This window comes from Pelophylax lessonae (assembly GCF_965119305.1).
Source record: "Pelophylax lessonae genome assembly, chromosome: 9".
NCBI classification, from domain to species: domain Eukaryota; kingdom Metazoa; phylum Chordata; class Amphibia; order Anura; family Ranidae; genus Pelophylax; species Pelophylax lessonae.
The window spans coordinates 254,619,962-254,647,425 of record NC_138776.1 but is presented as its reverse complement, the minus strand read 5'-3'; the positions used below and the strand labels follow the sequence as shown (position 1 = coordinate 254,647,425).

The 27,464-nt window shown below is 50.1% G+C and overlaps 1 protein-coding gene and 1 long non-coding RNA gene across 2 annotated transcripts; both read right to left on the bottom strand.

The window, feature by feature from the left end:
* Window positions 1–386: 386 nt before the first annotated feature.
* On the bottom strand, window positions 387–27,464 carry LOC309564375 (uncharacterized protein). Its single transcript, XM_082269002.1, has 7 exons — window positions 27,342–27,464; window positions 21,682–21,782; window positions 20,261–20,449; window positions 20,049–20,172; window positions 15,521–16,598; window positions 11,094–11,145; window positions 387–2,218 (listed from the first exon to the last, which is right to left on the bottom strand). The coding sequence occupies exons 2-7, from the start codon at window positions 21,757–21,759 to the stop codon at window positions 419–421; spliced, it is 3,321 nt and encodes a 1,106-aa protein (XP_082125128.1). The 5' UTR covers window positions 21,760–21,782; window positions 27,342–27,464; the 3' UTR covers window positions 387–418.
* On the bottom strand, window positions 2,245–7,169 carry LOC309563043. Its single transcript, XR_014225705.1, has 2 exons — window positions 7,063–7,169; window positions 2,245–2,374 (listed from the first exon to the last, which is right to left on the bottom strand). It is a non-coding gene; the product is annotated as an uncharacterized lncRNA (long non-coding RNA).

Genomic DNA, 27,464 nt, shown 5'->3' with positions numbered 1-27,464 from the left:
ACATGATAGCAATTTATAAATATCTCAATGGGGATCTCGGCATAGAAAAACAGCTATTCAGTCGAAGGGATTGCATGAGGACTCGAGGGCATACAATGTGATTAGAGGAGAAGCGTTTTAATCTCAGGCAACGTGGGGGGTTCTTTACTGTTAGGGCTACAAGATTGTGGAATTCTCTACCACAAGAGGTGGTTTCTGCGGGAAGTATGGTGGCTTTCAAAAGACTCTTAGATGTACACCTCAAGGATCAGAACATTCAGGGGTATGTGAGATGATTACAGCCACACACACCTTCACAGGTTGAACTGGATGGACTATTGTCTTTATTTAACCTCACCCACTATGTAAAGTTAAATAAGAAACTTATTGGCATCTGAGAATAAAATAAAAAAAAAAAAAGAAGAGTCCTCCCCTCAGCTTATGATCCGTTTTTAGCATCTGAGTGGTGGACTTTCCGATGAGCCACCAACCCAGAGCCGGAAGTAAAGGACAGCTCACAGTCCTGACAAGCATAGGGCTTTTCGCCCGTGTGTATCCGCTCGTGGGTTCTAAGGTTCCCGTTGCAGCTGAAACATTTCCCGCACTCCCGGCACTCGTAAGGCTTTTCCCCCGTGTGGCTCCGATGGTGCAAGACCAGGCTCTTCTTGTCTCTAAAACATTTGCCGCACTCCGAGCAGGAAAACGGCCTCTCGTCACTGTGGGTCATCTTATGCCTCGTCAGATCGGAGTTGATGGAGAAGCACTTCCCGCATTCAGAGCAGGCGAATGGTTTGTTCCCAGTGTGGTTTTTCTGGTGCTGGGCCAGGCTGCTCCTATCTTTGTAGCCTTCGCCACATTCTGAACATGCGTAAGGTTTCTCTCCCGTGTGGGACCTCTGATGGGAGAGAAGCTGGGCGTTGCGGAGGAAGGCTTTCCCGCACTCGGAACACGAGAACGGTTTGTGACCCGTGTGGATCTTCTGATGTCGGATGAGGTTTCCGTTGTCGCCGAAGCCTTTCCCGCATACGGAGCAGGAAAACGGCTTTTCGCCGGTGTGGCCACGTTGATGGACCACCAAACGGCCTTTGTCTCTGAACCCTTTGCCGCACTCGGAGCAGGTGAAGGGTTTCTCTCCAGTGTGAGTCTTTTCATGCTTTCTAAGCTCTTCCTTCAGGAAGAAGGCCTTGCTGCATTCTGAGCACTGGAATGTCTTCTCCTTGCCGTGCTTCCTCTGCACGTGGTTGACCATGGCCGCCTTCTGCGTGAACTGCTTCCCGCATTCTTGGCACTGGAAGGCTTTCTCGCCGGTGTGAATCTTCTTGTGCTGCTTCAGGTGACTCTTGTGAAAAAAGTGCTTGTCGCATTCGGAGCACTCAAACACTCTCTTACCATCAAGTACTTTCTCCGAGATGCCTTTTTCCTCCTCGTTCCCGGAGCGCTTGCCCTTTGCTTCGCCCGTGTGCGTTTTTTCGTGTTTGACGAGTTCGTTTTTTACGGCGAACCGCTTATCGCACTCGCTGCAGGCAAATGGCCTCTCTCCAGTGTGGACCCTTTGGTGGCCCCGTAGGTGGCTCCTGCGGGCAAAACCTCTTCCACATTCAGAACATTTAAAGGGCTTTTCTCCAGTGTGAGTGGCCTTGTGGCTATAGAGGTGCGAGTTGGTGGAGAAATGTCTCCCGCACTCCGGACATTCATAGGGCTTTTCTCCGGTGTGGGTCAGCTGGTGGCTTCGAAGTCGAGGCATGGTCGGGAAGCTTTTGCCACATTCGGAGCAAGGGAATGGCTTGGCTCCTGTGTGGTTCATCTCGTGCCTACGGAGCAAGTACTTCATGGTGAACCCTTTGCCGCATTCAGAGCACTGGAACGGCCTTTCTCCCGTGTGACACTTCTCGTGCGTCGAAAGGCTTGTCCTCGTTGCGAATACTTTCCCGCACTCGTCACACTGGTAAGGCTTCACCCCAGTGTGGGTGCGCTGATGGACCTGTAGGTGCTGTTTTTGAGTGAAGCATTTGCCACACTCTGAACACTCATAGGGCCGCTCACCTGTATGAGTCCTCTGGTGGATGGTGAGCAGAGAGTTGGAAATGAAGCTCTTCCCACACTCGGGGCAGGAAAACATGGCCTTCCCTTTGCTTGTTGTCTTTCCATCGTCTTCAAAGTCTGTCTCGGAATAGGAGTCTTCCTCAACACTAGTAGTGCTGCATTCGGTGCTGCCATCACCGCACTCCATACCGATGTGCTACAGTTGTTTGCCCCCTTCAACTCTTTATAGGTCTGCCGCAATGGATTCTGGGAGAGGACTAGTTCTTCAATGGCACGTGTACAAAGCTAACTACTGAGGTCACCCCATCACACACTGGCTGCGTTTGTCTGCACCCGGATCCTGGTGGTGAACCTACCGGAAGGGAAAATATTAAATATGTGAACCTGATAGGCACTAAACACAGATAGAGAAATTATAGTTATGTATGAACAGGCACTATAACACGAGCTTATGAACACAGGCTTCAAAATTTTCAGCTTTTTATTGACATGTGTCCCTGTAGGCGTTCTTCCTTCACCTCCTATATGGGGGATTAGGGTATTGCAGGGACAGGAAGTGAGAAGAAACCTCTCCAATGGGGCTTTGGACAGCAATATTACCTTCCCTACCTGAGCTAAAACTATACATGGTGTCACTCTCTGCAGTATATAAAATATTACAGGAGATAGAGTGAGTGGAGCGAGGGGACATTATGGATTGGGTGGAGACTTGAGACATGGTACAGGAGTGGGAGGAGACTGGGGACATGGTTACAGGAGTGGGAGGAGACTGGGGACATGGTTACAGGAGTGGGAGGAGACTGGGGACATGATTACAGGAGTGGGAGAAGACTGGGGACATGATTACAGGAGTGGGAGAAGACTGGGGACATGGTTACAGGAGTGGGAGAAGACTGGGGACATGGTTACAGGAGAGGGAGGAGACTGGGGACATGGTTACAGGAGTGGGAGGAGACTGGGGACATGGTTACAGGAGTGGGAGGAGACTGGGGACATGGTTACAGGAGTGGGAGGAGACTGGGGACATGGTTACAGGAGTGGGAGGAGACTGGGGACATGGTTACAGGAGTGGGAGGAGACTGGGGACATGGTTACAAGAGTGGGAGGAGACTGGGGACATGGTTACAAGAGTGGAAGGAAACTGGGGACATGGTTACAAGAGTGGGAGGAAACTGGGGACATGGTTACAAGAGTGGGAGGAAACTGGGGACATGGTTACAAGAGTGGGAGGAAACTGGGGACATGGTTACAAGAGTGGGAGGAAACTGGGGACATGGTTACAAGAGTGGGAGGAAACTGGGGACATGGTTACAAGAGTGGGAGGAAACTGGGGACATGGTTACAAGAGTGGGAGCAGACTGGGGACATGGTACAGGAGTGGGAGGAGACTGGGGACATGGTACAGGAGTGAGAGGAGACTGGGGACATGGTTACAGGAGTGGGAGGAGACTGGGGACATGGTTACAGGAGTGGGAGGAGACTGGGGACATGATTACAGGAGTGGGAGAAGACTGGGGACATGATTACAGGAGTGGGAGAAGACTGGGGACATGATTACAGGAGTGGGAGAAGACTGGGGACATGATTACAGGAGTGGGAGGAGACTGGGGACATGATTACAGGAGTGGGAGGAGACTGGGGACATGGTTACAGAAGTGGGAGGAGACTGGGGACATGGTTACAGGAGTGGGAGGAGACTGGGGACATGGTTACAGGAGTGGGAGGAGACTGGGGACATGGTTACAGGAGTGGGAGGAGACTGGGGACATGGTTACAGGAGTGGGAGGAGACTGGGGACATGGTTACAGGAGTGGGAGGAGACTGGGGACATGGTTACAGGAGTGGGAGGAGACTGGGGACATGGTTACAGGAGTGGGAGGAGACTGGGGACATGGTTACAAGAGTGGGAGGAGACTGGGGACATGGTTACAAGAGTGGGAGGAAACTGGGGACATGGTTACAAGAGTGGGAGGAAACTGGGGACATGGTTACAAGAGTGGGAGGAAACTGGGGACATGGTTACAAGAGTGGGAGGAAACTGGGGACATGGTTACAAGAGTGGGAGGAAACTGGGGACATGGTTACAAGAGTGGGAGCAGACTGGGGACATGGTACAGGAGTGGGAGGAGACTGGGGACATGGTACAGGAGTGGGAGGAGACTGGGGACATGGTACAGGAGTGGGAGGAGACTGGGGACATGGTACAGGAGTGGGAGGAGACTGGGGACATGGTACAGGAGTGGGAGGAGACTGCGGACATGGTATAGGAGTGGGAGGAGACTGGGGACATGTGACGAGTGGGAGGAGACGGGACATGTGTTGGAGTGGGAGGAGACGGGACATGTTACAGGAGTGGGAGGAGACTGGGGACATGTTACAGGAGTGGGAGGAGACTGGGGACATGTTACAGGAGTGGGAGAAGACTAGGGACAGGGTGACAGGAGTGGGAGGAGACTGGGGACATGTTACAGGAGTGGGAGAAGACTAGGGACAGGGTGACAGGAGTGGGAATAGACTGGGGACATGGTGACAGGAGACTGGGGACATGGTGACAGGAGTGGGAGGAGACTGGGGACATGTTACAGGAGTGGGAGAAGACTGAGGACATGTGATGAGTGGGTGGAGCCTGGGGTCATGTTACAGGAGTGGGAGAAGACTGGGGACATGTGATGAGTGGGTGGAGCCTGGGGACAAGTTTCAGGGGTGGGTGGAGAAAGGTCATAGGAGACTGCTAGAGTTCACCCCCATTACACATGGATGACCCCACTCCTGCCAGCTCCGGGAAAGGCCTAACAAGCAGCAGAGGCAGGGCACTGAGGGCCTGGGTATAGAAAGTCCTGCAGACAGCGCCAGTGTTACAGGTATGCGGCTCTCGGGACAGGTAGGGGGCTCTCGGGACAGGTGGGCGGCTCTCGGGACAGGTGGGCGGCTCTCGGGACAGGTGGGCGGCTCTCGGGACACGTAGCGGGCTCTCCGGACACGTAGCGGGCTCTCCGGACACGTAGCGGGCTCTCCGGACACGTAGCGGGCTCTCCGGACACGTAGCGGGCTCTCCGGACACGTAGCGGGCTCTCCGGACACGTAGGGGGCTCTCCGGACACGCAGCGGGCTCTCGGGACACGCAGCGGGCTCTCGGGACACGCAGCGGGCTCTCGGGACACGCAGCGGGCTCTCGGGACACGTAGCGGGCTCTCGGGACACGTAGCGGGCTCTCGGGACACGTAGCGGGCTCTCGGGACACGTAGCGGGTTCTCGGGACAGGTAGGGGGCTCTCGGGACACGTAGCGGGCTCTCGGGACACGTAGCGGGCTCTCGGGACACGTAGCGGGCTCTCGGGACACGTAGCGGGCGGGCTCTCGGGACACGTAGCGGGCGGGCTCTCGGGACACGTAGCGGGCGGGCTCTCGGGACACGTAGCGGGCTCTCGGGACACGTAGCGGCTCTCGGGACACGTAGCGGGCGGGCTCTCAGGACACGTAGCGGGCTCTCGGGACACGTAGCGGGCTCTCGGGACACGTAGCGGGCTCTCGGGACACGTAGCGGGCTCTCGGGACACGTAGCGGGCTCTCGGGACACGTAGCGGGTGGGCTCTCGGGACACGTAGCGGGCTCTCGGGACACGTAGCGGGCAGGCTCTCGGGACACGTAGCGGGCTCTCGGGACACGTAGCGGGCTCTCGGGACACGTAGCGGGCTCTCGGGACACGTAGCGGGCTCTCGGGACACGTAGCGGGCGGGCTCTCGGGACACGTAGCGGGCGGGCTCTCGGGACACGTAGCGGGCGGGCTCTCGGGACACGTAGCGGGCTCTCGGGACACGTAGCGGCTCTCGGGACACGTAGCGGGCGGGCTCTCGGGACACGTAGCGGGCTCTCGGGACACGTAGCGGGCTCTCGGGACACGTAGCGGGCTCTCGGGACACGTAGCGGGCTCTCGGGACACGTAGCGGGCTCTCGGGACACGTAGCGGGCTCTCGGGACACGTAGCGGGTGGGCTCTCGGGACACGTAGCGGGTGGGCTCTCGGGACACGTAGCGGGCTCTCGGGACACGTAGCGGGCAGGCTCTCGGGACACGTAGCGGGCTCTCGGGACACGTAGCGGGCTCTCGGGACACGTAGCGGGCTCTCGGGACACGTAGCGGGCTCTCGGGACACGTAGCGGGCTCTCGGGACACGTAGCGGGCTCTCGGGACAGGGAGCGGGCTCTCGGGACACGTAGCGGGCTCTCGGGACAGGGAGCGGGCGGGCTCTCGGGACACGTAGCGGGCTCTCGGGACACGTAGCGGGCTCTCTGGACAGGTGGGCGGCTCTCGGGACACGTAGCGGGCTCTCGGGACATGTAGCGGGCTCTCGGGACACGTAGCGGGCTCTCGGGACAGGTGGGCGGCTCTCGGGACACGTAGCGGGCTCTCGGGACACGTAGCGGGCTCTCGGGACACGTAGCGGGCTCTCGGGACACGTAGCGGGCTCTCGGGACACGTGGCGGGCTCTCGGGACACGTGGCGGGCTCTCGGGACAGGTGGGCGGCTCTCGGGACACGTAGCGGGCTCTCGGGACACGTAGCGGGCTCTCGGGACACGTAGCGGGCTCTCGGGACACGTAGTGGGCTCTCGGGACAGGTGGGCGGCTCTCGGGACACGTAGCGGGCTCTCGGGACACGTAGCGGGCTCTCGGGACACGTAGCGGGCTCTCGGGACACGTAGTGGGCTCTCGGGACAGGTGGGCGGCTCTCGGGACACGTAGTGGGCTCTCGGGACAGGTGGGCGGCTCTCGGGACACGTAGCGGGCTCTCGGGACACGTAGCGGGCTCTCGGGACACGTAGCGGGCTCTCGTTTACCTCATTACCTGATCCCTATTATTATCATTGCAGAGCAGGCCCAGCTGCCTGGCACCCTCTTATTTGGCTGCTATCAGCACTATCACCCACCCCCTGCCATCCATGGGCACATGAAGGCCTCTCCTACTGTAAAAATGCGGTCCAGAGCACACCTACCGGCCATAATAATAATAGAATGTATATAGGAACCCCCTCCATGCACTCACCCCAGCCTCTGCCCGCACACTCACTCCCAGACTAAAGTGCAAACTTTAAACAGCACTGCGCATGCGCAACCTCTACTAAGTTCCTGTACGTGCGTCCAGCGTCCTGCCGTATGGCCAGGAGGGCTCTCGCGGCCATGTTTGGTGAGGGCAGCCCGCCTCAGACACGCCAGTTCGGGTCCGGGAGTAGCGCGGGTTCGCCCGGAGGCTGCAGCGGGGGCACGCGGTGCTCAGACGGCAATGAGGACTCACCTACCGCAACTGTGTTCACCCACGGAAAAGAGGAGAGCTTCGGGGGGGTCAAGGAACGGCTACACAGCGTTACGGTGCTTCGGAGGAGTCAATTCAGAAACAGGATAGCGTGTTCTGCACACTGCCACCCAATGGTCACCGCCAGAATTGCAGGCTGCCAGTCATTTTTTTCCTTGCAATGGGCTCAATTCAAAAAATACTAAACAGTAAAGTTAGCCATTTTTTTTGTATATTGCGAAATATGATCTCACGTCGAGTAAATTGATACCTAACATTACGGTTTAAAATTGCGCACACCCGCGGAATGGCGACAAACTACGGTCAATAAAAATCTCCATAGGCGACGCTTTAATTTTTTTTTAACGGTTACCAGTTTAGAGTTACAGAGTAGCTCTTTTTTTTTAAAATTATTGCTCTCGCTCTGGCGATCGCGGCGATACCTCACATGTGTGGTTTGAACGGCGATTTAATTTGCGGGCGCGACTTCCCGTATACGTTTTCTTTCGTGCGCGAGCTCACGGCGACGGTGGGCGGTTAAAAATTTTTTTTTTTTTTTTTCTATTTATTTAATTTATTTTTTTAATTTTAGCACAGGTTTTAAAAAAAATAAATAAATAAAATCTGATCACTTTTATTGCTGTCACAAGCAATGTAAACATCCCTTGTGACAGCAACATGCAGTGACAGGTACTCTTTATAGAGGGATCAGGGGTCTAAAAGATCCCAAACCCCTCCACTACACTTCCATGTATTCAATATGCCAAAAACTGCATTTTTGAATGCTGTCACTTTTTAAATTCGGCGCCTTTTAGCCGCCAAGTAATGGACACCAGCTCCGAGGTTACGTCATCGGAGACCCGATCGAAGCCACATCCGGCTTTGATCGGGACTCCAACCAGCCAGGTGGAGGTGCCGGCTGGTTGCTCGGGTCTTCCGGCAGAGCCAAGGAAGGCGGTGGGGGGGGGTTGGGGGGCGTCCCCCTCGCTGGGGTAACGATTGAGCGGCTGAAAGCCAAACCGCCGGCTCTAAAACATGGTACCGGGACGATGCCTCTAGCTGTAGGCATCACCCCGGTACAGCCACTTATTCAGATGACGTAAATACACGGTGGGCGGTCGGTAAGTGGTTAAGGTCATTGTAAAAGTGAACTAACCCACCCCCTCCCCCCAGTCCCCGCTGTACATACCTCTGGGCTGCCAAGCTGCACCCCTATGGCTTTAATGCCCCCAGGCTTATAAATCCCTGCTCTCCTCCTCTTTCTCCGTCAGGCTTACCAGAACGGACCAGATGGATTCTGATTGACCAGCACCGTCAATGTGATGGCACTAACCAATCAGAATCCATTTGATCCATTCTGGAAGCACTGACAGAGGAGAGTGGGGATTTCAAATCTCTGAACCACTGGGGGTGGTGACAGCTCGGAAACCCAGAGGTAAGTCCAGCAAGGACTTGGGGGGGGGGGGGGGTGTCCGGTGTTAGTTCACGTGTACATTTTTTCTGTAAAAGTGAACTAACCTTTTAAATTTGTGTAATGCTTTGTGATTTGAGCCTATAAAAGTAAAATATATGGAGGGATTGGGTCAGGATTTGTGGTAGATCAAGGGATATGGATCTAGAAAAGAGTCAGGGAGGAAAGAGGGGTCTGAGGCCAGAACTGGAAAAGTTGTGGAAGTGATGGAGGGATTGGGGTCTGAAAAATGGATCTTTATGGAGAAAAGAGGAAAGGAAGGATTTGGGTACAGAAGAGGGACATAGAGTTTGGGGTCCAGAAGAGGGACAGTTGAAGAGGAAGGATGGGTTCTTGAAGAGATCTTCACTCTACAGATATCTCCCCCAGCTTACACTCCTTGTCCAACTGCATAATCAATACTTCCCTTGTTGAACCCAACTACTAGGAAGTCAGTAAACCTTTTTTTCCGACGCCACTTGCCACCTGCCCCCTGGACCCTGTTCCCTCGTAAATATTACGGTCACCATCTGGCTCTATCATACAATCTTTAACTCATATCCTCAATATCCCCCTCTCTACTGGCATCTTCCTCAACCCTCTAAACCAGGGGTCTCCAAACTATGGCCCTCCGGTTGTCCAGGAACTACAATTCCCATTATGCCTAGTCATGTCTGTGAATGTCAGAGTTTTACAATGCCTCATGGGATGTGACTGTTGTGAAAGAAAAGAGGGATGCGGGACCAGAAGAGCAACAGTTATGTGTGAAAGAGGGGTGGAGGGATTTAGGTCTAGATGAGGGATAGTTGTGGAAGAAAGAGGGACAGTTAGAGAGGAAAGGGGGAGGAGGGATTAGGGTATAGTAATGGCTCGTTTCCACTGAGCTTTCTGGTACGGTTCGGTACGGTACGCTATTTTTGCCGTTTCCATTGTGAATGGTACCCTAATTCCGAACCATACCATACCACTTTTTTGGGACCCTTTCGTTGGGGTACCAAGCACATTATTCCCGTACCAACAGGGTGGAGCTACACTCTGCAGAACTTTGGTTGACAGAGAATCGTCTATCACAGCTTTCCTGCTACACCACGCCTATCATGAAAGGGTACTATTGGCAGTGAACCGTACCGTACTGAACCGAACCGTACCACTCAGTGGAATAGCTGTAAAGAAAAGGGGGATGTGGAAGGATTCGGGTCCAGAAGGGCAGTTGAGTTGAATATATGGATGGAGTGAGTCAGAAGAGGGACGGTTGAGGAGGAAAGATAGATGAAGGGATTCAGGTCGAGAAGAGGGACAGTTGAGAAGGAAAGATAGATGAAGGGATTCAGGTCGAGAAGAGGGACAGTTGAGAAGGAAAGATAGATGAAGGGATTTGGGTCCAGAAGAAGGACAGTTGAGGAGGATGAAGAAATTTGGTTGCAGAAGAAGAACAGTTGTGGTTAGAGAGGGATTGAGGGATTCGTGTCCAGAAGAGTGACAGTCGTAGAAAAAAGTAGAAAAAAGTAGGATTTTGGGCTCGGGATCCAGAAAAAGGACAGTTGTGAAGGAGGGAAAGAGTGAGGGATTTGGGTATAGAAAAGGGACCATTATGCAAGAAAAGAGATCCAGAAGAGGGACAGTTATGGAGAAGGATGAAGGAATTTGGTAGCAGAAGAGAGACAGTTGTGGTTGAAAGACGGATGGAGAGATTTAGGTCTATATGAGGTAAAGATAGATGAAGGGATTCGGGTCCAAAAGAGGGACAGTTGAGGAGGATGAAGGAATTTGGTTGCAGAAGAGGGACAGTTGTGGTTAGAGAGGGATTGAGGGATTCGGGTCCAGAAGAGTGACAGTTGTAGAAAAAAGTGGGACTTTGGGTTCGGGATCCAGAAAAAGGACAGTTGTGAAGGAGGGAAAGACTGAGGGCTTTGGGTATAGAAAAGGGACCATTATGCAAGAAAAGAGATCCAGAAGAGGGACAGTTGTGGAGAAGGATGCAGGAATTTGGTAGCAGAAGGACAGTTGTCGATGAAAGACGGATGGAGAGATTTAGGTCTAGATGAGGTATACAGTAGTTGTGGAGGAAAGAGGGACAGTTACAGTGGAAAGAAGGGCAGAGGGATTTGGGTATAGAAGAGGGACAGTTGTAGAGGAGAGAGGTGGAGTGATTTAGGTCCGGAAAAAGGACATTTGTAAATGAAAAGTGGGATGGGGGTATTTGGGTCCAGAAGAGAGAAGGATGTGGGTGCAGGAGAGGGGCAGTTGTGGAAAAAAGAGGGATGGAATGATTTGGGTTCGGAGGAAGGACAGTTGTGAAGGAAAGAGGGACAGGGGGTTTTGGCTTCCGAAGCACCTTAGTAAAGGCAAAAGGGTTGGGGGGGGAGTTGGATTTAGAAGAGGGACAGCTGTGAAAGAAAGTTATAGAGGAATTTGGGTCCAGAAGAGTGATGGCTTATCACGTGCTGTTGGCCAATGTGGATGTGATACTTTCAGCCTCGAGGTTTGAAGGTCAAACTCAGGGCCAAGGGTACGAGCAATGGTGAAGCTTCCTTAGATACAAGTGGTGTATAAGATATGATGATAATACCAATTTAGTGGAAAATACTTACAGCTGACCCAATCCTGTGGTATTCAAAAGTTGAGCAAACTGGTTTGGGGCCCATGTAGACCATACTGATGAAACCTAAAGAAAAAGTGACTCGCACAGTCTAAACATCATCACTTCTCCATGACAAAACAGTCATTTAGGTGTCCTTTTATGAATGGGTGAATTTTTTTTTCCGTTGGCTTCTCTACAGTTCTCCGGGGAAAATGATCACATCTGGCACCCATTTTATGAATCGGAGAACTTCAGTTCGCCCAGGGTGATCAGAGGAGAACGGTTTTCTCGGAGATCTGTGTAGAAGTCAATGGAGCGTCTATAATCTCGTGAGACAAAGCGAGATTACAGTAGTATGAAAATCCCTCGCGCGCTTTAACAAGCAGAGATAAATTATCACTGCTGAGTACACGAGGTTATAAATAATAGTCCCCTTACATAAATATATATATATATGCACTGAATACACACACACATACATTGTATATATATATACACATTAAATATATATCTACATGTATGTGTGTATATATATATACATGTATATATATACATAAATATGGCAGGGGGACATGATTACTGTGTTGGGGGGTCTGAACGAGGAAGAAGGAAGTCCATAATCTTCCTTTTTCCCCCTCAGTTCTCCCCCGATTCTGTCTTCACTCCCGGCTTCACAAGCTCCAGGCTGGTGAACCCCGGAGTGTGAATTCTGGCACAGATCGCCAGTGAAGTGCGGGGATCGCAGCTTCATAGCCTGGCCATTTCTGTGTCTGTCAATGACAGATTCCCGTGTGAAGAGATGATCAGCGGAGAACATGTTCTCCCCCGATCATTTCTGTTTCATAAACTGAGAATGATCGGAAATGAGCTGTGATCAGCAGGATCACTGCTCATCTCCGTTTCATAAAAGGACACCTTAATATATTTTGAGAACATCAAAGGAACAGGATGGTCTACCTTCTAAGAAGGGAGACCCAACAACTTTATACAGAAGGCAGATTGTTGTTCAATACCTCAAGCATTTAAAGAATGCTTTAAAGGTTAAACTCAAAAAAGGGTCATTTGGGCCAGAAGGGTAGGTCTAGACTTGGGGTTGGCAACCCATCGATCTCGGGCAGGTGACGGGTAAATCACATCCTTCTGTTGTTGACCCCCAGAACCTGGACAGGTGCGGGGATGACATTTACTGGAACCCCCGGTACTTTTCTTCTGCAGCAGCTTGAAAGCTGGCTTCTCCTCCTCTCTCTTACAAAAGCATTTTGCTGCAGGAGGAAAATACAGCCCCCCCCCGCCACTGCACCATTTGCCCCCTCCTGTCAAGGATTCTGTTCCCTCTGCTGCACTGGACCATTCCTTTTCTGAATGAACACAGTAAGTGATCGGTAAACTATGATTCATTTTGTGAATGAACAGAGAGAATGTGCAGAGCTCTTCCTGTTCATTCATTCTGTGCAGCTGAGGGCTTCATGCACAGGGCAGCCTATAAGGGGGTACCGCCGGTCCATAGTGAAACTGTGTTCACTATGCTTCTGTTTGTGAATGAACAGGGAGCCTACGGAGTACTTCCTGTTCATTCATCTGCAGTGCAGCTGAGGCTGCAGAGAAATAATTGGGGATTGATGACCTCAATCTCCTTTCTCTGCCTGAAAAGTGAGAGATCAGGGGTCTGTTTAGACTCCTAATGATTCGACAAAGCCCCCCCACAGGGTTGCTAGAAACAAATTGTAAAAAATTATTTAAAAAAATTTGCAAAAAATAATAATAATTAAAAAAAAGCAAAAAAACTACTGACACCACCCACTGCCCTACTGACACCAACCTCTGCCCTATTGAAACCATCCACTGCCTTACTGACACTGTCCACTGCCATACTGACACTGTCCACTGCCCTACTGACACTGTCCACTGCCCTACTGATACTGTCCTCTGCTCTACTGACAGGGCCCATGGCCTTACTGACACTGTCCACTGCTCTACTGACACCATCCACTGTCCTACTGACACTGTCCACTGCCCTACTGACACCATCCACTGTCCTACTGACACTGTCCTCTGCCCTACTGACAGGGCCCACGGCCTTACTGACACCGTCCACTGCTCTACTGACACCATCCACTGTCCTACTGACACTGTCCTCTGACCTACTGACAGGGCCCTCGGCCTTACTGACACTGTCCACTGCTCTACTGACACCATCCACTGTCCTACTGACAGGGCCCACGGCCTTACTGACACCGTCCACTGCTCTACTGACACCATCCACTGTCCTACTGACACTGTCCTCTGCTCTACTGACACCATCCACTGTCCTACTGACACTGTCCTCTGCCCTACTGACACTGTCCACTGCCCTACTGATACTGTCCTCTGCTCTACTGACAGGGCCCATGGCCTTACTGACACTGTCCACTGCTCTACTGACACCATCCACTGTCCTACTGACACTGTCCACTGCCCTACTGACACCATCCACTGTCCTACTGACACTGTCCTCTGCCCTACTGACAGGGCCCACGGCCTTACTGACACCGTCCACTGCTCTACTGACACCATCCACTGTCCTACTGACACTGTCCTCTGACCTACTGACAGGGCCCTCGGCCTTACTGACACTGTCCACTGCTCTACTGACACCATCCACTGTCCTACTGACAGGGCCCACGGCCTTACTGACACCGTCCACTGCTCTACTGACACCATCCACTGTCCTACTGACACTGTCCTCTGCTCTACTGACACCATCCACTGTCCTACTGACACTGTCCTCTGCCCTACTGACACTGTCCACTGCCCTACTGATACTGTCCTCTGCTCTACTGACAGGGCCCATGGCCTTACTGACACTGTCCACTGCTCTACTGACACCATCCACTGTCCTACTGACACTGTCCACTGCCCTACTGACACCATCCACTGTCCTACTGACACTGTCCTCTGCCCTACTGACAGGGCCCATGGCCTTACTGACACCGTCCACTGCTCTACTGACACCATCCACTGTCCTACTGACACCATCCACTGTCCTACTGACAGGGCCCACGGCCTTACTGACACCGTCCACTGCTCTACTGACACCATCCACTGTCCTACTGACACTGTCCTCTGCTCTACTGACACCATCCACTGTCCTACTGACACTGTCCTCTGCCCTACTGACAGGGCCCTTGGCCTTACTGACACCGTCCACTGCTCTACTGACACCGTCCACTGTCCTACTGACACCAACCTCTGCTCTATTGAAACCATCCACTGCTCTACTGACACTGTCCTCCGCCCTAGTGACAAGGCCCACTGCCTTACTGACACCATCCACTGCTCTACTGACACCGTCCACTGCTCTACTGACACCATCCACTGCCCTACTGACACTGTCCTCTGCCCTACTGACACCATTCACTGCTCTACTGACACTGTCCTCTGCCCTACTGACACCATCCACTGCTCTACTTACACTGTCCTCTGCCCTACTGACAAGGTCCACTGCCCTACTGACACCAACCTCTGCCCTATTGAAACCATCCACTGTTCTACTGACACTGTCCTCTGCCCTACTGACAGGCCTACTGCCCTACTGACACTATCCACTGCCCTACTGAAACCGTCCACTGCTCTACTGACCCCATCCACTGCTCTACTGACACCGTCCACTGCTCTACTGACACCATCCACTGCTTTACTGACACCATCCACTGCTCTACCGACACCATCCACTGCTCTACTGACACTGTCCACTATTAAGGCAGTGTACGTTTATATTTTTACAGTGACATTTGTTTCATTATATTTGTCTATGTTTTCCTTAGTATTTAGTTAGGCCTTGCTAGTTAATTTCTTAAAAAACAAAAAAGGGGGTGCCGAACCCCAGTGATCTTTGATCTCTTTCATGTTGTTTAGGTAGATCGCTACCCCTGGTCTAGACAATGTAGTGTTTTAAACCCAGTGGCTTGGCTCTTAGACCAAAAGAAAATCACCCATTTCAGATGGCCGAACCTTTTAACGAGTTTTCAAAATCAAGGCGACAATCTGAGCAGGACCCTTCCATCAATATATCCATCAATGACAGTGTACAGACGCACGCTTTAAACTCCGGGTTTAATAGCAAGAGGCACTTGGAAAAGGTTAACAAGCTTTTATTTCCGAAAGAAAACATTAACAAAAAAAAAAAAAAAAAGAAAAACTACTCTGTATACATCTGTGGAAACGCGATTTGTCCTCTATGAATTTTCAAGTGTCTATTCAAGTCGTTTTTCTGTGCGAAGCTCTTGCCGCACTCTCTGCAGATGAACTTCTTTACTCCGGTGTGACCTCTCTGGTGGGAAAGAAGGTTAGAGCTTTGGGCGAAGGCCTTCCCGCATATGGGGCAGACGAAGGGCTTCTCGCCAGTGTGGATTCTGCGATGGGTGATGAGTGCTGAGTTGCAGGAAAAGTGCTTGCCGCAGTCTTGGCAGACGAGCGGCTTTTCCCGCGTGTGGATCCTCAGGTGGGTGACCAGGTGCGACTTACAGATGAAGTTCTCGCCGCACTCCGAGCAGACGAAGGCCCGCTCCCCGGTGTGGACGCTCTGGTGGCGGATCAGGTGCGACTTGTAAGGGAAGATTTTGCCACACTGGTTGCACGTCAACTTCTTCTTCTTATGAAGCCTCTGGTGTCTCATCAGGTCTCCGTTGGTAGGGAAGAGCTTGGAACATTCAGAACAGTTGTAGAGCCTTCGGGGCATCGCCATTGCCTGGAGTGATGGAGTTGGAGCTGGCTTCATGTGAATGGCCCGGTTGAGCGCGTTGTGCCTCATTAGCATGGCACTCATTTTCGGAGCGTTGTTGATGTTGGCTTTTGGAGGTTGCCGGACCAGGTTTGGTCTGTAGCCAAGTGCCCGAGGGATGTAGAGGTGTTGAAGGTTCATTTCTTGACGAGAGACTGGTTCTTCTCTTCTATAGAACATTGGACGTTTGGTTTGAGTTTGTTGAGTGGATATATAGATGACATCCTCATCGCTTGAGTCTGACTCTGGAGCTTGGGCATTAGAAGACGTGTACTGAGCCTGTATGTAGAGCTCAGCATTGTGGAGATCTTCGTCATCGTCATCATCACTTGAGGAGGAATCATCCGACTCAGTGCTCACAGATCTTCCTGGCTTCTCACTTGGGTTATATATTGTCAGGTATTCTGTCCGAGGGATGGGCCTAGGAATAATTCCTCTTATGCCCCTGGTGGACTGCAATGTAGGATGAAAAACTGCAGAACTTTTAGGCTTTAGGTCATCTGTTAACAGAAGATTTATTTAGGATTAGATAATTGTCCTAAGAGCTTATAATGTTGTAACTCAACTAAAGCCTCTATATTAAAGAGGAACTAAACCCTCCTATCGTTTCCAGTCAAGGAAGCTACCATCTTGGCCTTTGTTTGATCTTCAACTGCCAAGCTACACATGTGATTAGTTATGGCACCAACCATTTAATGGTTTGACAGTTGGATTAAGAGCATGTACCGGGAATGTAACTGTTAAACTGATGGGTTTAGTCCCGCTTTAAAGCAGAACTAAACCCATTGATCCAGTGGTTTCTCTCTCACAGTTATAAATAAGGCAAGCCGTGAATGATAACTGTCATAACTGCTTCTGTTCTCAACCGAACTTTCATGCCATCAACTGGCTGATGTCATAACTGATCCCATGCACAGCATCATGGCAACTGCAGATCAAACAGAGACAAAGATGGCAGCTTCCTTGGTTGTAAAGGATAGGAGAGTTTGGCTCCACAGAGAAATGGGGTGGTTGAAAGATTAAAACTCGACTCCAGGCATTTTTTTTTTTTTTTTTAACGAACCCCCCCCCCCCCATTAAGCAGAGAGCAGGGCTAACATCATCATGCCAATCCAATCTCTGCATTATGTAAGAATAGGACCCTACATGTAACATGATCTGCCAGAAGACTCCCGAAAAAAGTATTATTTAAGAAAAAAAAAAAAAGCAAGTGGGGGACAGTGGCTTTAACTGTATAAATGGCTTTTAGTACATATTTTGTTCTTTTAGACTTGTGGTGGACCAATGAACCCAAATGGGCAATTTGAGAGATCTATAGTTGTCTCTTGTAGAACACGATGTCCTAATAGTCATTGATGCACATACAATAGATACAGCTTTCTGTAGACACATATTGATCTATATTTTTTCTATAGCAGCCCTTCTCAACCAGGGTTCCTCCTGAGGTGGCTAGGGGTTCCTTGAGCTGTGGCTGACTAACCTTCCATGTGATGCATCATCCAGGCCCAACACCACTTGGCAGAGCCAAAGGCATGACTGTAAGGGAGGCATTCTGACCACGTGCAGTCTTCCCATCGACCACCACCAATGTAAGAGTCAATTTCTCAATGACCACCATTGCAATCATCTTAGCAGGGGTTCCCTAAACCCTATCTATCTATCTATCTATCTATCTATCTATCTATCTATCTATCTATCTATCTATCTATCTATCTATCTATCTATCTATCTATCTATCTATCTATCTATCTATCATATTCATCTGTTTTCTGTATCTAATCAGGCAGGCCCTTGGGGTGTCCAACCCGAGGTGCCAGAGAGTTTTGCATGCAGCCCGGGGCTCGTCTGGAGAAGCGCTGGGGATGCTGTGCCAGCCTATATTGACAAGCCAGGCAAATGCAGGCCTGCAAGGATGTTGGCAATGCCGTGCAAACATAGTTGATGGGTGCATGTGCTAATGAGGTCAGCTGGTGAACTGCTTCCTGTTTCGTACTGGTTCTCATGTTCCAAACTGACATAACAGGAAGTCATGAAGCTTTTCTATGGGACACAGCAGGGGCTAAGGTAAGGTCTTGTTCCAAAAATCAAAGGAAGCTTAGTCCACCGGACCAGTTGAAAACCATGGGCAGAATTCTAGACAGTTTTAGAACCTGGAGAAACCAACACTTTACTGGGTAAGGACTAAGATTCCAATTGCTGCCCAGCGTTTACCAAAATCACCAAAAGTTGGGTGATGATTGGGATTGGTACCCTCAAGATCTCAGCATACATATTCATCTATGGATCTTGTGGGGACATGGTGGGTTGGAATTTTTCAGCTAAGGCTGAAAGGCATTTGCTAAGAGCAAAGACGTTAAGGGTCCTACAAAATAAATATCTACAGTATGCCTGGCTACCAATCAAGCAATAGTTGGATCGTAAATCTTCAAGACCATCTTGGGTCTACAAAAGGAGTATCTATGCCTGGCTACCTATTGAGCAATAGTTGGTGTGGTATTCTTCAAAACCATTTTGGGTCTACAAAAGGAGTATCTATGTCTGATTATCAATCAAGCCATAGTTTGATCGTTAATCTTCAAGACCATCTTGGATCTACAAAAAGAGTATCTGTATTTGGCTAACTATCAAGCAATAGTTGGATCGGTAATCTTCAAGACCATCTTGGGTCTACTAAATAAGTATCCATGTTTGGCTACCTATTGAGCAATAGTTGGCTTGTTAGTCTTCAAGACCATCTTGGGTCTACAAAAGGAGTATCTATGTTCGGCTATGTATCAAGCAACAGTTGGATCATTAATCTTCAAGATCATCTTTGGTCTACAAAAGGAGTATTTATGTCTGGCTACCTATCGAGCAATAGTTGGATCGTTAATCTTCAAGACCATCTTGGGTCTACAAAAGGAGTATCTATGTCCGGCTATGTATCAAGCAATAGTTGGATCATTAAACTTCAAGACCATCTTGGGTCTACAAAAGGAGTATCAATGTCTATGTACCTATCGAGCAATAGTTGGATCGTTAATCTTCAAGACCATCTTGGGTCTACAAAAGGAGTATCTATGTCCAGCTATGTATCAAGCAACAGTTGGATCGTTAATCTTCAAGACCATCTTAGGTCTACAAAAGGAGTATCTATGTCTGATTATCAATCAAGCCATAGTTTGATCGTTAATCTTCAAGACCATCTTGGATCTACAAAAGGAGTATCTGTATTTGGCTAACTATCAAGCAATAGTTGGATCGGTAATCTTCAAGACCATCTTGGGTCTACAAAAGCAGTATCTATGTCCGGCTATGTATCAAGCAATAGTTGGATCATTAAACTTCAAGACCATCTTATATCTACAAAAGGAGTATCAATGTCTATGTACCTATCGAGCAATAGTTGGCTCGTTAATCTTCAAGACCATCTTGGATCTACAAAAGGAGTATTTATGTCTGGCTACCTATCGAGCAATAGTTGAATCGTTTATCTTCAAGACCATCTTGGGTCAACAAAAGGAGTATCTATGTCCGGCTATGTATCAAGCAACAGTTGGATCATTAAACTTCAAGACCATCTTAGGTCTACAAAAGGAGTATTTATGTCTGGCTACCTATCAAGCAATAGTTGGATCGTTAATCTTCAAGACCATCTTGGGTCCACAGCAAACCTAAAATTTTCTTGGAATCATCTGAAGAAATCGTTATTATAAATTATATATAACAGTTGCTCAAACAGATCGTAATGCGCAACCTGATCTACAAGATTAGATGGACAGAACTAGGTGGAGATTCATTAAAAGACAACTCAACTGCAGCAGTGGGGTCTGTATAGGTCAAAGTATAGGTAAGAAACTTTTGACACCTTAATTTAATGAAGATTGAGAAGGTTAGGACACAATATTGGGAACCCGTGCCCAGATTTTTTTCCAAGACCTTCAAATGCCAGTCTTTACTTATGATCTCACCCTGTGAACCCCGAGGTTGATGACCCTTCATCATGGCTTCAGTGTAGAGATCCTTGTGCCCTTCGAAATATTCCCACTCATCCATGGATAAGTAGACGGCGACATCCTCACACCTTACGGGAACCTGACACACACAATGAGAGAGTGTGACTATCCAGGCACATCCCTTGTCTGTTACTGGATAATGTCCCAGAATTCCCGGCACCGCTCACCTCTCCTGTCAGCAGCTCAATGATCTTGTTGGTCAGTTGTAAAATCTTCTTGTCATCTCTCTCAGGTGTCAGGGAGGGAGCTGGAGATTCTGTGATGGGGCTCTGGCTTCGGCTTGAACCCTCCGAGACAGGGGGGTGACTACTGCTGGGAGTCGCATCATCAGCAGTCTTCTTGGAAGGTACATAATCCTGGGTGACAACAAAGGGAGAGGAGTGATGTCTTGTGAACCCCCCCAGAATCCTCCTCTCCGGTCAGGTCTGTGTTTTATTATTAGAGATAAGAGTGATGTCATGTGACCTCCCAGAATCCTCCTCACCTCTCCGCTCAGGTCTGCGTTTTATTAATAGAAATAAGAGTGATGTCATGTGACCTCCCAGAATCCTCCTCACCTCTCTGGTCAGCTCTGTGTTTTATTAATAGAGATAAGAGTGATGTCATGTGACCTCCCAGAATCCTCCTCACCTCTCCGGTCAGGTCTGTGTTTTATTAATAGATATAAGAGTGATGTCATGTGACCTCCCAGAATCCTCCTCACCTCTCCGGTCAGGCCTATGTTTTATTACTAGAGATAAGACAAACTATGCAATATTTTTATGGAAAAATATTTTTTTATTTATTTTTACTAGTAATGGCGGCAATCAGCGATTTTTAGCGGGACTGTGACAATGCGTCGGACAAATCGGACACCTAACTGACACTTTTTGGGGACCAGTAACAATAATACAGTGATCAGTGCTAAAACAAATGCACTGTCGCTACCCTCATTAAACTGGCAGGGAAGGGGTTAACATCAGGGGTGATCAAAGAGTTAGGCGTGTCTCTAGGGGGTTTTTACTAACTGTGTGGGGGTTGCTAAGATTGGGGGAAGACAGAGATCCTGGATCCTGCTTAGCAGGAACACAAGATCTCCATCTTCTCCCCTTGCAGAACGGCGATCTAACTTGTTTACATAGGCAGATCGCCATTCTGACTCTCCTGGGGATGATCACGGGTGGCTGGGGGACATCAGGTCCGCCGGGCCCACTGATTGACATCTCTGCTAGCCAATCACGGCTCTGGTGGCGCGATCGCATCATCTAGTGGTAGGTACGTTGTTTTTCGCTTTAGAGCTACACTGTCGCAGTAAATACACGGCGGCTGGTCGACAAGTGGTTAATAGGGATAAGGGGGATGTCATGTGACCTCCCAGAATCCTCCTCACCTCTCCGGTGAGCTCTGTGTTTTATTAATAGAGATAAGAGTGATGTCATGTGACCTCCCAGAATCCTCCTCACCTCTCCGGTCAGGTCTGTGTTTTATTAATAGAGATAAGAGTGATGTCATGTGACCTCCCAGAATCCTCCTCACCTCTCTGGTCAGGTCTGTGTTTTATTAATAGAGATAAGAGTGATGTCATGTGACCTCCCAGAATCCTCCTCACCTCTCCGGTCAGCAGGTAGATGATCTCCAGGGTAATATTCAGTATCCTATCAGTCATCTGGCTCCTGTCCTTCTCCATCCTCACGGAGTCATATAACCGTTCTGAAACAATATAACAAAGATTATTCTTACGGGCCTGGCACCCGGGTTAGCTTGGGTCAAGTCACCCGTTGGACACAGTAGTCACTTATTTACTCTTTGCTCCAGCATCGTGCTACCCCTCCCATAATAGTCAGGCTCCTGGAACGCGCTAAGTGAGACGCCGGATCTGAGCGCAGAGCGGACTGGATATGGCTGGTGAGTGACCAATAGACACAGGGGGGGACCACTAGGGGTGAGCTTGTGTTTGTTCTGAACTAAGTTTGGTTTGGACCCTGGAAGTCCTCTGTCATTCCAGGGCCAATAAGCCCATGAACACTGACCTAACATGACTATGTGGTCATATCAGGTCAATGATCCCCGACCCTTTGCATATGACCAGCTGCATTGTGGGCAATCCCTCAACCACAGTTCATTGGTCCAGGAATGACAGCTAACTTCTGGGTTTAGACCCAAAGCTCATCCCTGGTGACCTCCACTATAGCCAGCAACTTGGCTAGAAAGAAGACCCTGGATGGTGTGCCCTGTCCCAGATGCTGAGGCTGGCTCCTCGATCCTGTAAAAGTGGGCCCTCTATAGGGTTCTGCAAGATACTGTTGACCCCACATGTGTGCTATGGCTAAAAAGAAGACCCTGGATGGTGTGCCATGTCCTAGGTACTACGGCTGGCTCCTCAGTCATGTAACAGTGGCCCCCTATAGGGTTCTACAAGATACCAGTGACCCTACATGTGTGCTTTGGCTAAAAAGAAGACTTTGGATGGTGTGCCATGTCCTAGGTACTGAGGCTGGCTCCTCAATCATGTAAGAGTGGGCCCCTATAGGGTTTTACAAGATACCAGTGACCCTACACGTGTGCCTTGGCTAGAAAGAAGACCCTGGATGGTGTGCCATGTCCTAGGTACTGATGGTGGCTCCTCAATCATGTAAGAGTGGGCCCCTATAGGGTTCTACAAGATACCAGTGACCCTAGACGTGTGCTATGGCTAGAAAGAAGACCCTGGATGTTGTGTCCTGTCCCAGATCCTGAGGCTGGCTCCTCGATCCTGTAACAGTGGGCCCCTATAGGGTTCTACAAGATACCAGTGACCCTAGACGTGTGCTATGGCTAGAAAGAAGACCCTGGATGTTGTGTCCTGTCCCAGATCCTGAGGCTGGCTCCTCGATTCTGTAACAGTGGGCCCCTATAGGGTTCTACAAGATACCAGTGACCCCACACGTGTGCTATGGCTAGAGAGAAGACCCTGGATGGTGTACCATGTCCTAGGTACTACGGCTGGCTCCTCAGTCATGTAACAGTGGCCCCCTATAGGGTTCTACAAGATACCGGTGACCCTACAGGTGTGCTATGGCTAGAGAGAAGACCCTGGATGGTGTGCCATGTCCTAGGTACTGAGGCTGGCTCCTCAATCATGTAACAGTGGGTCCCTATAGGGTTCTACAAGATACCGGTGACCCTACAGGTGTGCTTGAAAGAAGATCCTGGATGTTGTGTCCTGTCCCAGATCCTGGGGCTGGCTCCTCGATCCTGTAAAAGTGGGCCCATATAGGGTTCTGCAAGATACTGGTGACCCTACACGTGTTCTTTGGCTAGAAAAAAGACCCTGGATGGTGTGCCATGTCCTAGGTACTACGGCTGGCTCCTCAGTCATATAACAGTGGCCCCTATAGGGTTCTACAAGATACCAGTGACCCTACACGTGTGCTATGGCTAGAAGGAAGACCCTGGATGTTGTGTCCTGTCCCAGATCCTGAGGCTGGCTCCTCAATCCTGTAACAGTGGCCCCCTATAGGGTTCTACAAGATACCAGTGACCCTACACGTGTGCTTTGGCTAGAGAGAAGACCCTGGATGGTATGCCCTGTCCCAGGTACTGATGGTGGCTCCTCAATCATGTAACAGTGGGCCCCTATAGGGTTCTACAAGACACCGGTGACCCCACACGTGTGCTATGGCTAGAAAGAAGACCCTGGATGGTGTGCCCTGTCCTAGGTACTGAGGCTGGCTCCTCAATCCTGTAATAGTGGGCCCTTATGGGACTTTACATGATACCGGTGACCCCACACTTTGGCTAGAAAGAAGACATCGGCTTGTCACTACAGTGTGATGTAATGGGCTGAGGAATACTTTACCTGCCGTCCTTGGAAAAAAAACATCCTCCCCCCCTACGCGGTTCGTCTATTTCAACTGGTATCAGCCAATGGTTCTACAAGATACTGGTGACCCCACACGTGTGCTTTGGCTAGAGAGAAGACTACGAATGGTGTGCCCCGTCCCAGGTACTGATGGTGGCTCCTCAATCCTGTAATAGAGGGCCCTTCTAGAGCTTTAAAAGACACTGGTGACCCCACACGTGCTTTGGCTAGAAAGAAGACTCTGGATGGTGTGCCCTGTCCTAGGTACTGAGGCTGGCTCCTCAATCATGTAAGAGTGGGCCCCAATAGGGTTCTACAAGATACCGGTGACCCTACACGTGTGCTATGGCTAGAAAGAAGACCCTGGATGGTGTACCATGTCCTAGATACTGATGGTGGCTCCTCAATCCTGTAAAAGGGGGCCCTATAGGGTTCTACAAGATACCGGTGACCCCACAAGTGTGCTTTGGCTAGAGAGAAGACTACGAATGGTGTGCCCGTTCCCAGGTACTGATGGTGGCTCCTCAATCCTGTAATAGGGGCCTCCTATAGGGTTCTACAAGATACCAGTGACCCTACACGTGTGATGTAATGGGCTGAAGAATACTTTACCTGCCGTCCTTGGAAAAAAAACATCCTCCCCCCCCCTACGCGGTTCGTCTATTTCAACTGGTATAAGCCAATGGGTTGCGAGGAAACCCTAAAGGGGGAGTCTACCCGAATTTACCATCGCAGCTACAGGTGGAGGGGTTGTTTGGTTAAATTACTGATCGAAAGTATATATATCTCAAGGCAAAGGCGGAAGAAAAAATAAAAATGGATCCAGCGAGGAGACCTCTGAGGACCGTGCGCCACATTGCGAGATTTTATCAGCCAAATTCTATTTTTGGAAAAAAAAAAAGGAAATCTTTGTAGAGGATTTTCGGGATTCCCGGAATATTCTTCTTCGCCTGCAAACGTTCATTAATTGATTATTCAGCCTCTGTTCCAAAGCCCAATCAATTAACGAGAAAGAACGTCTTCTCTGTACATCGCTACGGTATATGTGAGAGCTACATATAGTGTGTGACTGTGGGGGGACATTAGAGTGTAAGCTCCTCTGATACAGAGACTGATGTGACTGTGGGGGGACATTAGAGTGTAAGCTCCTCTGATACAGAGACTGATGTGACTGTGGGGGGACATTAGAGTGTAAGCTCCTCTGATACAGAGACTGATGTGACTGTGGGGGGACATTAGAGTGTAAGCTCCTCTGGTTACTGGCTCAGTGATCTCTGTACAGCGCTGCGGTATATGTCAGAGCTATATAAATGTATAATAATAATAGTGTGTGACTGTGGGGGGGGGGGGGACATTAGAGTGTAAGCTCCTCTGGTACAGAGCCTGATGTGACTGTGGGGGAGGGGACATTAGAGTGTAAGCTCCTATGGTACAGGGACTGATGTGACTGTGGGGGGACATTAGAGTGTAAGCTCCTCTGGTACAGAGCCTGATGTAACTGTGGGGGGACATTAGAGTGTAAGCTCCTCTGGTACAGAGACTGATGTGACTGTGGGGGAGGGGACATTAGAGTGTAAGCTCCTCTGGTACAGAGACTGATGTGACTGTGGGGAAGGGGACATTAGAGTGTAAGCTCCTCTGGTACAGAGACTGATGTGACTGTGGGGGGACATTAGAGTGTAAGCTCCTCTGGTACAGAGACTGATGTGACTGTGGGGGATATTAGAGTGTAAGCTCCTCTGGTGGGGGATATTAGAGTGTAAGCTCCTCTGGTACAGAGACTGATGTGACTGTGGGGGAGGGGACATTAGAGTGTAAGCTCCTCTGGTACAGAGAGTGATGTAACTGTGGGGGAGGGGACATTTGAGTGTAAGCTCCTCTGCTACAGAGACTGATGTGACTGTGGGGGAGGGGGCATCAGAGTGTAAGCTCCTCTGGTACAGAGACTGATGTGACTGTGGAGGAGGGGAAGACTGATGTGACTGTGGGGGAGGGGATATTAGACTGTAAGCTCCTCTGGTACAGAGAGTGATGTGACTGTGGGGGAGGGGACATTAGAGTGTAAGCTCCTCTGGTACAGAGACTGATGTGACTGTGGGGGATATTAGAGTGTAAGCTCCTCTGGTGGGGGATATTAGAGTGTAAGCTCCTCTGGTACAGAGACTGATGTGACTGTGGGGGAGGGGACATTAGAGTGTAAGCTCCTCTGGTACAGAGAGTGATGTAACTGTGGGGGAGGGGACATTTGAGTGTAAGCTCCTCTGCTACAGAGACTGATGTGACTGTGGGGGAGGGGGCATCAGAGTGTAAGCTCCTCTGGTACAGAGACTGATGTGACTGTGGAGGAGGGGAAGACTGATGTGACTGTGGGGGAGGGGATATTAGACTGTAAGCTCCTCTGGTACAGAGAGTGATGTGACTGTGGGGGAGGGGACATTAGAGTGTAAGCTCCTCTGGTACAGAGACTGATGTGACTGTGGGGGGAGGGGACATTAGAGTGTAAGCTCCTCTGGTACAGAGAGTGATGTGACTGTGGGGGAGGGGACATTAGAGTGTAAGCTCCTCTGGTACAGAGACTGATGTGACTGTGGGGGGAGGGGACATTAGAGTGTAAGCTCCTCTGGTACAGAGACTGATGTGACTGTGGGGGGAGGGGACATTAGAGTGTAAGCTCCTCTGGTACAGAGACTGATGTGACTGTGGGGGAGGGGGCATTAGAGTGTAAGCTCCTCTGGTACAGAGACTGATGTGACTGTGGGGGAGGGGACATTAGAGTGTAAGCTCCTCTGGTACAGAGACTGATGTGACTGTGGGGGAGGGGACATTAGAGTGTAAGCTCCTCTGGTACAGAGACTGATGTGACTGTGGGGGAGGGGACATTAGAGTGTAAGCTCCTCTGGTACAGAGACTGATGTGACTGTGGGGGGAGGGGACATTAGAGTGTAAGCTCCTCTGGTACAGAGACTGATGTGACTGTGGGGGAGGGGACATTAGAGTGTAAGCTCCTCTGGTACAGAGACTGATGTGATTGGCTCAGTGATCTCTGTACAGCACTGCGGTATATGTCTGAGATATATAAATCTATAATAATAATAGTGTGTGACTGTGGGAGTCAGAGCTATATAATAATAATAATGATAAACTGTTAGTAGACATTAGAGTGTAAGCTCCTCTGGTACAGAATAGTATATATGAATAATAATAGAATATAAATATAATAATTATATATAATAAATGGATGTAGAGATGATTAGCACTGATGTCTATTATGATGGATGATCTCCCTATCCTGGGCTCTGCACATTGCCTGGCTGCCCTGTGTGTGTCCACTCCTGGGCTGATCCCTGTGTACAGGTGCTGTGTGGCTCCTCCCCTTAGAGGCCGCCCCGCCCCGCCCCCTCCTGTCCGCTGGAAGGCTGATGGCTCACCTGTCTGGCCAGGTCACAGCCGGATTGGCCGCACTATAGGAGACACATCTGCCTCCAGTTTGCAATCACTAAAATGTAAACTCCCAAGAACATGTCGGCTCTTTATTATGTCACCGGCCTGCC

Excerpts from the sequence above, each read along its gene's own strand:
- LOC309564375 (XM_082269002.1), bottom strand. The coding sequence starts at position 21,759 with ATGGAGAAGGACAGGAGCCAGATGACTGATAGGATACTGAATATTACC. Across the intron at positions 20,450-21,681 it reads TCTACCTGCTGACCGGAGAG|GATTATGTACCTTCCAAGAA; the intron begins GTGAGGAGGATT and ends GTTGTCACCCAG. Across the intron at positions 11,146-15,520 it reads TTTCCACAGATGTATACAGA|CTGTCCCTCTTCTAAATCCA; the intron begins GTAGTTTTTCTT and ends TTTCTTTCACAG.